Source organism: Apis mellifera, linkage group LG10 (genome assembly GCF_003254395.2).
Source record: "Apis mellifera strain DH4 linkage group LG10, Amel_HAv3.1, whole genome shotgun sequence".
Taxonomy (NCBI): Eukaryota; Metazoa; Arthropoda; class Insecta; order Hymenoptera; family Apidae; genus Apis; species Apis mellifera.
This window is the reverse complement of record NC_037647.1, coordinates 6,426,406-6,438,970: the sequence shown is the minus strand read 5'-3', so window position 1 is coordinate 6,438,970 and position 12,565 is coordinate 6,426,406. Positions and strand designations below refer to the sequence as shown.

General features: G+C 18.2%; 4 protein-coding genes across 7 annotated transcripts; 2 read left to right on the top strand and 2 right to left on the bottom strand.

The window, feature by feature from the left end:
• Positions 1-467: 467 nt before the first annotated feature.
• Positions 468-1,139, bottom strand: LOC107965045. The gene is made up of 2 exons (XM_026443178.1): positions 952-1,139; positions 468-757 (listed from the first exon to the last, which is right to left on the bottom strand). The coding sequence occupies exons 1-2, from the start codon at positions 1,076-1,078 to the stop codon at positions 552-554; spliced, it is 333 nt and encodes a 110-aa protein (XP_026298963.1). The 5' UTR covers positions 1,079-1,139; the 3' UTR covers positions 468-551.
• Positions 1,140-2,118: 979 nt separating this feature from the next.
• On the top strand, positions 2,119-3,914 carry LOC551153 (exodeoxyribonuclease). Of its 2 annotated transcripts, none has more exons than XM_006562814.3 (7): positions 2,119-2,333; positions 2,421-2,687; positions 2,781-2,907; positions 2,982-3,077; positions 3,202-3,345; positions 3,405-3,585; positions 3,670-3,914. In XM_006562814.3, the coding sequence occupies exons 1-7, from the start codon at positions 2,304-2,306 to the stop codon at positions 3,785-3,787; spliced, it is 963 nt and encodes a 320-aa protein (XP_006562877.1). In that variant the 5' UTR covers positions 2,119-2,303; the 3' UTR covers positions 3,788-3,914. The 2 variants fall into 2 exon arrangements, with proteins under 2 accessions (XP_006562877.1, XP_006562876.1); XM_006562813.3 differs by having other exon boundaries at positions 2,982-3,125.
• Positions 3,915-4,048: 134 nt separating this feature from the next.
• LOC725603 (protein-cysteine N-palmitoyltransferase Rasp) lies at positions 4,049-6,475 on the top strand. 3 transcript variants are annotated; one of them, XM_026443177.1, is made up of 7 exons: positions 4,049-4,231; positions 4,467-4,648; positions 4,744-5,175; positions 5,261-5,401; positions 5,516-5,733; positions 5,825-6,159; positions 6,267-6,475. In XM_026443177.1, exons 2-7 carry the CDS (start codon positions 4,646-4,648, stop codon positions 6,368-6,370), a joined length of 1,233 nt encoding a protein of 410 aa, XP_026298962.1. In that variant the 5' UTR covers positions 4,049-4,231; positions 4,467-4,645; the 3' UTR covers positions 6,371-6,475. The 3 variants fall into 3 exon arrangements, with proteins under 3 accessions (XP_026298962.1, XP_026298961.1, XP_026298960.1); XM_026443176.1 differs by having other exon boundaries at positions 4,217-4,326; XM_026443175.1 differs by lacking the exon at positions 4,049-4,231 and adding an exon at positions 4,238-4,371.
• A 1,836-nt stretch (positions 6,476-8,311) lies between these two features.
• LOC725562 lies at positions 8,312-12,457 on the bottom strand. Its single transcript, XM_026443170.1, has 6 exons — positions 12,264-12,457; positions 11,146-11,523; positions 10,683-11,065; positions 10,497-10,608; positions 9,815-10,259; positions 8,312-9,734 (listed from the first exon to the last, which is right to left on the bottom strand). The coding sequence occupies exons 1-6, from the start codon at positions 12,310-12,312 to the stop codon at positions 8,312-8,314; spliced, it is 2,790 nt and encodes a 929-aa protein (XP_026298955.1). The 5' UTR covers positions 12,313-12,457.
• Positions 12,458-12,565: the final 108 nt, after the last annotated feature.

The window sequence follows — 12,565 nt, the reverse complement described above, 5'->3', positions numbered from 1 at the left end:
TAGAAATTAATGAAATTTATATTCAAAATTTATTATCAAGTATATTATTATAAATGCCTCTTAACTGCTATTATAATCTTATTTAACATAAAAATTTAACATAAAAAGTTGCAAAAATTATAAAAAAATTATAAGAAGATTAATTTAAAAAATATCATTATATTATTATTATAAACTATATTATATATGTATTATATTAATATGTATATTATATTAAAATGCGAATATTAAATTATTTTATATACATATATTATATATATATATATATATATATATATATATATATATATATATATATATAAAAATAACGTCAGAGAATGATTATTATAAGATTTATTTTTGTAAAATTTTTAAATTATACTTGTATATATTATATTAGCATTAATATTTTGTATAAAAAATATTACCTATATAGATACAATAAAATATTTAATTATAAGTAAAATTGTTTTATATGATTAATTAATATATGAACATAAGAAAAATTCTATGTTAAAATTTTTTGTAAAAGAAAACCAAAAAATTTCAATATTATTTGCATATATAAAATCTTATGTTATTAATGCAGCTTGTGCTTGTTTTTTAATATTATCTGCAAGTCTTTTTATTTCTTCATTATCAGTTTTAAGTTGTTGTTCTTTACTTTCAAGAGTAGTTTCCAAATATTTTAACTGTTGTTTTATATGTAAATACATTTTCACTTTCTGATATGTATCAGAAGTACTTGCATTCATTAAATTTTCTCCAGAAATTTCATCTGAAAAAAATTTATATTTTTATATAGATTAATATTAATAAATTATAAAATAAATTATAACATAGAATTTGAAATTGGACACAAAATGAGATTAGCTAAATTTGATTTAAGTTTAAAATGAGGTTATGATTTAAAATATTTTTTTTTATTTTTTTTAATATTAATTATATTATAATAAAGACAAAAAATAATACCTTTATGAATTATTTTAAATGCTATGTCATCTATAGAAGAATTATTAAGATCTTCTAACATATGTTCAGAATTTGGAATACGAGGTCTTGGTGGTAAATTATTCTTTTTATTACTAAACATGTTCATGTAATATATATTCGTTTTATTTTTCTTATTTTAGATATATGTGGATTACTTTTTTATACATGTGTATATATATATATATATATTTATATAACACTAATATACTTATTAATAAAGAAATTTATACCAAATCATATAAATTACATATTTATTGATTCTTAAAATTATTTAAATTATTGATTTTTAATATTCTATTTAATAATAACATATCGTTCTCTTTATTGAATTAGAATATAATAAGAATTTTAAATATAAAATATAAAATATAAAAAGATAATTATCGAGATCAATATTTATAATTCTTTACTTTTTTTTAGAATTTAATTTGACTATAAAATATCATACCATTATGAACTGAAGTTAGGTATAAAAAAAAGTATAAAAAATGTTCATTTTATTTTTATTCAAATGCATTCATGCTTCTAACATAAAAGAAATGTATTTTTTGAATTATTCTATTATCTGGTTGATTAATTTTTTTAAAATAAAATTTTTTTCTCAAATCAAATATATATTAAATCATTAATATAAATCATAAAATGGAAATTGTCTTAAATAAGAATTTATTAAATTTTGGAATCATTCGTATTAATAAAAATTTATATTATATTTAAAATTAATAATAGTATTAATTTTAGTAAAAATTTCATAAAGTTTTTTTTTATAAGCGAATTTAATTATTATTATTAAGTATGTAAATTTTATATTACATTTATTTTACATTTATTTTGAATAAATATCTTACAATTTCACTTATAAATTATTAAATTTAATATAAATTTGATATTATTTTGATATTTAATATAATATATATAAAATTTATTTATTTTAATTTAATATATAAATAATGTTAATTTATAATTATAATAAATATGTTAATTTATAATAAATATATTTATAATAAAATTTATAATAAAAGAATAAAAATATACTTAATTAAAAACTAAAATATCTATCTTCCTAAATATTGTTTATATTTATATATTTTTTTTTAGTTTATCCATGAATTAAACTGTCAATTGAATTAAATTTCATGATATCGCGCAGTTTTCAAAATTTCTTGAAGCTCATGCCGGTAAACATTCTTTTCAATTTTTCATATATATTTAAATTCAAATTAATAATTTATTACATAATAAAACAAAATAAAAGAAGTTATTTTTACATTATTATTATTACAATCATAGTATTGATAATTTTTTAGTATTTTGTGTACACAAACGCAGTCATGCCGCCAAAACGAAGCCGAGTTTTAAAGGTTAGATTAATATATAATAGAATATATTCATTTTATTACAAATTAAAGATAATTTATAAAAAACATTTTAATCTTATTTTCAATTAGTCAGACTCTACAGAAATTAAAAATAAGAATAAAAATAAAATATCAAAAACAGAAGAAACATCAAATAAAAGATCTAAACGTAATACAGATCACACTGAAGAACCTTCAGCAAAGCGTGCTAAAACAGATGTAAAATCAATTATAAATAAAACAGATACAGACTTAAATGAAATTAATTTCGATTGTTTAAAATTAAATGCAACAGGAAATAAATATAATTTAAAAATATCTAGTTGGAATGTTTCTGGCATAAGAGCAGTAATAAAAGTATGAAAAATCTATTATTGTATTTTATATATGAAAATAATTTGAAAAAAAATATGAAAAAAATTTTATACTATTATTATTATGTTTATTTAGAAAAATGGAATAAAATATATTGCAAAGGAAGATGCAGATATAGTTGCATTGCAAGAGACCAAATGCGATTCCAATAAATTACCTGAAGAAATTAAATTAAATGGATATCATTATTATTTTCTTGAGAGTATAAATATTTATAATTAATTATAAATTTTTATTTATAATTATATTTTATATTTATATTTTTATTAAAAATAGGTAAAAAATCTGGGTATTGTGGTGTTGCATTATTCACAAAAGAAAAACCAATTGATGTAAAATATGGTTTAAATAATTCTGAATTTGATAATGAAGGTAGATTGATTACTGCAGAATATCTAAATTTCTATTTAATTAATGTTTGTAAGTTTGTAAGTTTTAGATTTTGTATGAATATAAATCTATGTATAGTTTTATATTATATTTTTTAATTATGTAGATGTTCCTAATGCTGGTCAAAAATTAGTAACATTACCAAAAAGATTAAAATGGAATGAAATTTTTAAAACATATGTAAGAAATCTAGATGAGAAGAAACCTGTTATTATCTGTGGTGATATGAATGTTGCTCACAAAGAAATAGGTAGAAATTTATATAATTAATTTATAATATTGTGTAAATTAATTTTTTAATCTATTTAGATCTCAGAAATCCAAAAACAAATATAAAAAATGCTGGATTTACTATAGAAGAACGAGATGGTATGACAGATTTTTTAGCTACAGGATTTGTGGATACATTTAGAGCTTTATATCCTGATAAAACAGATGCATACACATTTTGGTCATATTTTGCAAATGCACGTAGTAAAAATATAGGATGGTGAGTATGTAAAAATATTTTTATTAACATTTTAAAATTGTTTAAAATTATTTTATTTATTATTTTTAATTTTCTTTTATACAGGAGATTGGATTATTTTTTAGTATCAGAACGAATTAAGGATAATGTTTGTGATAATGTTATAAGAGATAAAGTATATGGTAGTGATCATTGTCCTATTGTACTTTATATCAACATATAATGAAAAATGGAATATTTTATAATTAAATTATATATAATTGTGTATTTAAATAATTTACTAACTTCGATGTATTTAACATATTTATTTTATCTTCTAAAAATAAAATTTGATCCAAAAAAAAAATAAATCTATGATTTTTTGATATAAATAAATATTTATGAAAAATAAATATTTATAAATCTTATTTATCTTTTCGTATCATGTTAAATGTAATATTATGTTTGAATAAATTCAAAATATTAATTTATAAATTTATTATTTACAAATTTATTTAGGTTCTAACCTATATATTTTAAAGTATCTGATAGTATTTCATCTTTATTGCATAAAACTATAAAACTTACAATATACTTACAATACAATACATAAGATTTAAAAAAATACGTAATAAAATGTATTCCAATTTTTTATTTTCAAATATATCTACGAAATAAAGATAAAGCGGTAAATTTAATTTTAAATGAAAATGACATCCATAACAGACAATGACATCAAATTACATAAATATGAAAGTTTCTTGTACTTTTTATTGTGGACGGGTGCAGTATTATATTCTATTTATAGTGTATTTTTAATTAATACTTGTAAGAATTTAAACATATATTTTACATATATGTAAAAATTTTTTATATATAAATATATAAACTGTTTATATTATAAAATTATATATTATTTTTAGATTTTATTAATTATAATGATTTATATGGTGACTTTGCACCAGGATGGATATGGATTGGAAGAAAACAAGATATTTCTGATCAAGAATGGAGAATATGGATACCATTAATAATAAAATTAATACCTTGGTTATTTCTTCATCATTTTGTTAGTCAGATTGTTAAGATTACATCAAATTTTATGGTTTGATATTTTTATCTTTCTTTCTTATTTTATATTTTATAATTTATCTTTTTATTTAATTTGATGAATAACAATATATTTATATATTTTTTCAGCTATTATGTTGTTGGTACATCTTTATATCCATGTTATTTTTATATTTTTATATTGGAATATTGGGCATGTTATGTGCATTAATGCAACCAAGTATATTATATATTTTAACATATAAACGTAGCACATATACTATATGGATAATAAATATATTATTTTTATTTATAATACATTTTTTAAAAATTCCGAATGGTTTCTTTCAAAATATATTTAAATTTAATGATGAAGAACATTATATTTTAACTCTCATAATGTGTTGGATTCAATTAAGAAGTATTAGCTATTGTATAGATAATATAAAATCACATTTAGAAAATAATTATAATAATATGCTTTTCTTTGTACAAAATTTTCTATATAAATTAGCATATTGTTTATATTTGCCTACATTATCCTTAGGACCATTAATTTTGTATCATGAATTCATTAATTCTGTATGTATAATATTTTATTTAAAATATATATGTACTAATTATTATTATAACAACAAATAAAAAATATATTTTTATATTTTTGCAGGTAATAGAAACATCCCAATTTTTAAAACTTGCAAATTTTGGAAATTTTATTTTTAATTTAATTAGATATATTTTCTGGATATTTTTTACTAACTTTTTCTTACATTTTCTTTATTTTAATGCAATACAGTATCATCCAGAGGTAATTTTTCTTTTTTATGTAATATTAAAATTTATTATAACATTATTATTATTAATTTTATTAAAATGAATTTATTTATAAAATTTATTTATTTTTTTTTTATATTAATATTAGATTATTAAAAACTTAAATCCATGGGCTTTATATGGATTAGGATATTGTATGGGACAATTTTTTTTAATTAAATATGTTGTGGTATATGGACTTAATCATACTTTATGTGCAATAGATAATGTAAGAGCCCCTCCACAACCTAAATGTGTAGCAAGAATTCATTTATATTCTGATATGTGGAAATACTTTGATCAAGGTTTATATAAATTTCTTATAAGGTATGATAAAATATATAAATATTTGATTAATATATTTTTTTATAAAATATATTTGATTAATTAAAATTTTTAAAAACAATATATTTTTCAGATACATTTATGTACCTTTGTTAAAATTAAATTTCAGCAAATTAATTGCTTCTTTTTTATGTTTTACATTTATTTTCATATGGCATGGAATGCAAACAAACATTTTTATTTGGGCATTCTTGAATTTTATAGGATTAAATATTGAAAGTTTAATTAAATCAGGTGAAAAAAATAAATATTATTCAAATGTACAAAAAAAATATCTATCACAAGTAAATTTCAGACGTTTCAATTGTATTTTAACAAGCCCATTATTAGCCATGTCAGTAATATCCAATTTTTATTTTTTTGTTGGAGAAGAAATTGGAAATATTTACATCTATAGAATATTATATGGTATTTGTACTTAATAATTATTTAAAAAATTATTTAAATTTATTACACATTTTTTTATGAAGTTTAAAAACGTTTATTTTAAATTTTTATACAATTTTTCTTTACAGATACATGGTACAGTAAATTCATTTTACTGTTCTTTCTTTATTGCTGTTGTCAAGTCTCTATAGATATAAAAAATTGGGAATTACGAAAATATTCAAAACTATAAAACACTAGAAATTCCACACTATTATACAAAATATTTTGAAAAATTATTCATTGTTCATAATTATATTATCAAATAATTTTTAATCATTTTATTATTTTAAGTACAAAATGAATATAAAAATACAATATATAACTAAAATTATAAATTTTTTTTCATATTAATGTTTATTACAAATGATAATAAAAAATTAGTATAAACATATGAATATTTTTTTATATAATTAGTGTTTATTTTGTATGTTATTATTATTTTTTATGTTATGTTTATTATTTTGTATTTATTTTATACTATTAATATTTAACTTTATAGTACATACAAGGCACATCTCAAATATATCTCACAATATATTTTTTGTGAAAATAATTTCTTAACTCTTCATTTCTATATTTTATACAATATTTAATCAATTTTATTTGTATACATATTTCTATGCAAATACAATAAATGCTTTTATTTTGTTCATCTATTTTAAACATTTATATTTTTATTTTTAAATATTTATTTTAACTTTTATATTTTAATATTTTTTTGAAAATATTTTTATAATTATAATAGTAAATATATGTATTAAAATATATTTTCGTTAGAAGATTTTAGTTGTACTTCATCATTAGAAAAAGATATTATACAAATCTTTTTACATTTGCAATATTAAGTTTTAAGTAGTACAAAATCTGAAATTATTGTTTAAAAATATTAATATTGATATAATTTATTTATTTATGTTATGTTTCCATTATTGTTTTACCAAAAGATAATGTTTTGAGTTTTCAATATGTATATTTCATATATAATTTATAAATACATTTTTAGAATTTATATTTTTAAAATAGAATATTATAATATAAATTATTACCTAAAATCTGCATATTTAATATTTTATATTATTTTTTGAATCATTAATTTTTATTATTTAATTTATTAATTCTATAAAATAATATCTATAAATTATTTATATGTTTATGTATTTTTGTAAGAAATCATTGAAAATGTAATAAATTTTTATGGAAGACATTTTTGAGCTTCTATATTTTAAGAAATAAAAATATTTCAAAACATTAAAAAAAAAAGTATTAAAATTGTTAATTTACTATAAATTGCAATAAATTTTGTGACAAAAAATCTGTATGTATATAAAAAAAAGAAAATATTACAAATAAAAACAGATAATACACTCTATATAAATTGTAAAATAAATATAGAATATAATAAATGTTTTAGCAATTCAACTGTACAAAACATATAAGAATTCAAAAAATAACTATATTACTGAAATTAAAATTTTTTTTTTTTTTTGCTAAGCAAATTATGAATTTGTACTACATTTTCCAATATTTGGCACAGAAAAAAATATTATTGCTATTAAATATTATTTTGTATATTTTGTATTTATATATTTAAGTATATAATTTTATATAATTAATTTGTTAATATATACATACAAAATTATCATAAATTTAATAAGAATTAATTTTTTTTTATAATATTTGGAATGCCTAAATAAAGATTTAACATAATTTTTGAAAATATTAGGTAATATTTTAAATAATTTTTAAAGATAAATTTTCTTCATTTAAAAATAAATGTATTTTTATTCATTTTTTAAAGTTTAGTATATATCAAAGCTATATTAATACTGTGTATCTCACACGATCAAAATATTTAAAAATATTTTATTATAAATTTATTTTTTTTATAATTTTATATTATTTTCATATACATTATATAAAATTAATAATTCTACATTTTTTTTCTAATAATATTTACATAACCAAAAACTCAAAGCATTATTTTAGTAGTATATTTATACTACAAATGTATTTTTATTAATGCTATTACTATAAGTATATTATAAAAGTATAATTATTTTTTTTTAAAAAATATTAAAAGTCTATTTTTATTTATTTTCAATTTAATTTAAAAAAAATTCTTGTTATTTAATTACTTACTTTCATCAAATATTTGTTTTTTAATTTCATTATTGGCAGTGTTGTTTTGATCAATTTTAAAAATATTGTTTTGTAATGCATTATTAGCTAATAATAAAATTGTATTTTGATTTTCATTTTCCTTTATATTAATACCTTGCATATGTTTATTTAAAAATGTAAATTTTTTATTTTTATTTAATTGTATTTTTGATTGAATTTGGGGAAATATATTTATGCATTTATTTTGAACTACTATACTAGTTAAGGGTTCATTATGAATATATAAATGTTGTTCAGCTTGGTTAAAAAATTTATCTTTTTCAAAAGAATAATTTGAAGATGTAATCATTCGATTCTTTATTAAATTTGATATAACTGCTTGATAGTTATTTAATTTTTTATTTTCTTGTAATAAACAATCTCCATTTTGTTTTATTAAAGTATCTGTAATTATTGATATCGTATTATCAGTAACTTGATTAATTTCTTGCAAATTATTTAAATTTATGAAGTCTTCCGATACAATATTCTCATGGTTTTCCATTTCAGGAAAAGATTTGCAATTAAGAGTCATAATATCATTATTTTCTTTCTCGCATTTTACATCTTCTTGAAGAACTATGTGTTTATTGCTATCTTTGTTTTTTGTTTTAATATGTGTATTTACTTGTATTAATTTTATTTGTTGTTCACTTGCAAAGTTAGATTCATTATCAAAATAATTTTCATTAATTATATGTATGGGATTTTTAATTTGATGTTCTGAAAATTTAAATTTTTTTTGAAATTCTAAACTGTTCTCATTTTGTATATCATTAACTAAATTATTATATTCTAATTTAATATATGATGGTGTTTCATCTATATTGTGATAAATTATTTCAGGTTGATCTGATTCAACATTATCATGATATATAATTTGATTGCTTCCATCTTTAATTATCTCTAATTTAATATAAGAAGTACTTTGCACTTGTGATAATTTATCTTGTACTTTATTTGTATATTCATCTGGTAAATCATTTTCATCTTTATTAAAAACTCTATTTTTTATAGATAATTCAGTCTCTATAGATTCAGTCTTATTTAAATGAGGTTCTGAACAAACCTCATAAGTTTCAAAACAATTTTTAATAATTTGTATTGTATCACTCGATTTCCAATTCTTATCACTAATAATAGTATCATTATTTATACTATATTCTTCATTTGCAATATCTTGCAGTTGATTATTATTATTTTGACAATGCATAATTTTTGTTGCAATTATATCCTCATTTATTATTTGATCTTTATTTATATTTTTTTTTTTTCTATTAGTTCGAACTTTTTGAAAATCTTCTTCTGAAAGATATAACAACTCTCCGGTTGTTGTTAAAACTTTTCCATGTCTTGTTTTTAAATGACGTTTATAAGTATTTCTTGTTTTAAATCTAATTAATATGAAAATATTTTTTTAAAAAATATGTAATAACACATTATTATATATATAATAAAAAATTACAAAACTCACCGTTGTCCACAATCATCACATCCAAATGGTGCTTCTCCAGTATGTCTACGTCGATGTTCTCTAAAATGTGATGGGTGTCTAAATTTCTTTCCACAATCTGCGCATGTAAATCGCGTTTGATTTTGATGAATTAACATGTGATATTTTAAACTATGTCTTCTTGTAAAAACTGCTCTACAGATACGACATTCATATGGTTTTATTCCAGCATGACTACGATAATGAGATACTAAAGTTGTAGGTGCTGTAAAACTTCGGGGAGGATTACAAATCCGACATTCAAGATTATTTCCAGTTGGATTTCCTTTTTTTTTGATACGATCCATAAAAGCTAATGCCATTTCTCTTTCTTCTTTACTAGTGCCTATAAATTTTGCTTTTCCTTTAGGTTTACTAGTTATAATCTCTGTGCCTTTGTTATCATTTTCAGATGACCATGATATTTCTAAAAATAAATCATCTTTATTATATATATATATATATATATATATATTATTATATATTATATATATATTATTATATATATATATATATATATATATATATTAATTATATATATATATATATATATATATATATATATATATTTATATATATATATATATATATATATATATATATATTTATATATATATATATATAATTAAACAATGTATTAAAATAAAATATCTTATATACTTACCTGGTAAATAAATAGTTTCAGATTTTTGATTAATTTTTTCTGAGAATCTTTTATTAATACATGGATATTCTTTCATATGAACATTATCAGTACCAACAATCATAAATACAATCTAATAAAAAATAATAATTAATAAATTTATAAATTTTATGTAATCTTATCTACACATTTTATATTTATACTTACATTTTCATCTGTTGTATTTTCAAGAGAATTATTAAAAAGTGATGTTTCTTTCTTGTTAGGAATTTCATCTTTTAAACGTTCAAAATAACTATGATCTCCGAAAACTTTAAAATCTATTTTTTCTGTATCTTTTTGTTCGGAATTATTTATTCTTTTAGAATTTTCCACTTTTTCAACATTTTTATTTTTATCTAATTCTTTAAAAGTAGAATCATTTAATAGAATATTTCTTAAATAATTAGTTGATTTTTCTGTAATAATATTCTTATTCTCCTTATTCAATGTTTCTTGTGGTTTTCGTGATTGTTGTAACCTGCTTTTCTTGTTTTGGGGATTTGTTTTGTAATTTTTATAACTTACTGACCTTGCAGTAAAATTTTTATCTATAAAATATATAAATTTTTACTAATTTATAATATTTCTTAACTTATAAAAACACATAAATATTATATTGTTAACTTACAAGCTTCTTTATTAGTTTTTAAATATTCTAAATGTTCTGCTAAATGTGCTTTAATAGACATTCTTGCTCTACCTTCACTTGCAAAACTAGTATATTTTTGTCCACATCCAACAACAAGAGCACATGTATATGAATATTGTCTTTTCAATTCATCACTTGTGAAAATAGAAAATTGTTTAACTAATTGTGATGCAGGCATAGATAAAAGCTGTGGCACATTAAAAGATAATTCATGATTTTTTCTTTTTATGTAATCTGGTTTTGACTTGCATTGAGATGATACTAATGATTTACTACGTTTTTTTTCTGAATGTAATGTTTGAGATGCAACTTCTGCAAGCATATCTAATAATGCAGCTGGGCTATCATTTCCCATACCTAAAATGATTATTATTGTATATCGTCATTAAAAATAAAATAATTATATTTTACATGATATTTTTAAAAAATTTCATTCAATTTTTTTATATTTTTATATTTTCATAAAAAATTAATTTATGAATTATATTTTTAGAATAATTAAAATTTATATAACATAAACAATATGGATACAAAATTACTTTATAGATTAAAAATTTTGATAAAAAATAAGTTATTAATTTTAGATTATTTATTAACAATAAATAATTTTACAAATTCTAAAGCACAAATAAAAACATGAAAACTTATTTATTATTATTAACAATAAATTTTCAATTTTTTATTAATTTATTTTTTTTTTAAGAAATTTAATTGATATATATTTTTGTTTAATTTACTATGTTGAATATTAAAATTTCTTCAATAATAATAAATATGTTGTTATTCTTACTAAAATTATGACATATGACAGTACTTCGTAAAAACATTATTTAATTTTAATATTTCACAAAAATAATAAACAAAAATGTACAGCTTTAATATGAAAAATATTTAAATATTATTAAAAAAATAATTTTTTTTTATATATTAAAATTAAATTTGTTTTTCAAGCGTCATTCTAGCAGACGCCATAAGGACGCCCAGCAGACGGTTTTTCAATTCATCTTTACTATTTTTTAATAAAGTATGTATATTTTTTATTCATATTATTATATTCAAAAAATGAGAATTTCAATTTAAAATGAATAAATAAATACCTTCGTTATATGAATTAGAAGCATATTCATAGTTTGTTTTGGTGTTCATTATGGCATTCGTATTCGCGGCGTACCTTCATTCCACTGCCTTCTGTGCACAACAGGTTCCTTTTGTTGCTTCCTTGTTTGCTTCCTTTCTTGTCAATCTTAAGAACAGTATTGCCAATCTGTAAAACAAAGATTTTGCATACATATTTAAATAAAACCTTTTGTTTATTTATATGCAATTTTTAATATTATATTTTTTAAAAATAATTTTTATATTTTGTATATAATAAATAATAATAATTCAGCATAAATGC

Bases quoted from the DNA above. Each gene is read 5' to 3' on its own strand.
- LOC107965045 (XM_026443178.1), bottom strand. From the start codon at position 1,078: ATGAACATGTTTAGTAATAAAAAGAATAATTTACCACCAAGACCTCGT. The intron at 758-951 runs GTATTATTTTTT...AATTTTTTTCAG, and splicing joins ATTTAAAATAATTCATAAAG to ATGAAATTTCTGGAGAAAAT.
- LOC725562 (XM_026443170.1), bottom strand. From the start codon at position 12,312: ATGAACACCAAAACAAACTATGAATATGCTTCTAATTCATATAACGAA. The intron at 10,609-10,682 runs GTAAGTATAAAT...ATTTTTTATTAG, and splicing joins AAAATACAACAGATGAAAAT to ATTGTATTTATGATTGTTGG. The intron at 9,735-9,814 runs GTGAGTTTTGTA...CATATTAATTAG, and splicing joins TGTGATGATTGTGGACAACG to ATTTAAAACAAGAAATACTT.
- LOC551153 (XM_006562813.3), top strand. From the start codon at position 2,304: ATGCCGCCAAAACGAAGCCGAGTTTTAAAG. The intron at 3,126-3,201 runs GTAAGTTTGTAA...TTAATTATGTAG, and splicing joins TTTCTATTTAATTAATGTTT to ATGTTCCTAATGCTGGTCAA. The intron at 3,346-3,404 runs GTAGAAATTTAT...TAATCTATTTAG, and splicing joins TGTTGCTCACAAAGAAATAG to ATCTCAGAAATCCAAAAACA.
- LOC725603 (XM_026443175.1), top strand. From the start codon at position 4,248: ATGAAAATGACATCCATAACAGACAATGACATCAAATTACATAAATAT. The intron at 4,649-4,743 runs GTTTGATATTTT...ATATTTTTTCAG, and splicing joins AGATTACATCAAATTTTATG to CTATTATGTTGTTGGTACAT. The intron at 5,176-5,260 runs GTATGTATAATA...ATATTTTTGCAG, and splicing joins ATCATGAATTCATTAATTCT to GTAATAGAAACATCCCAATT.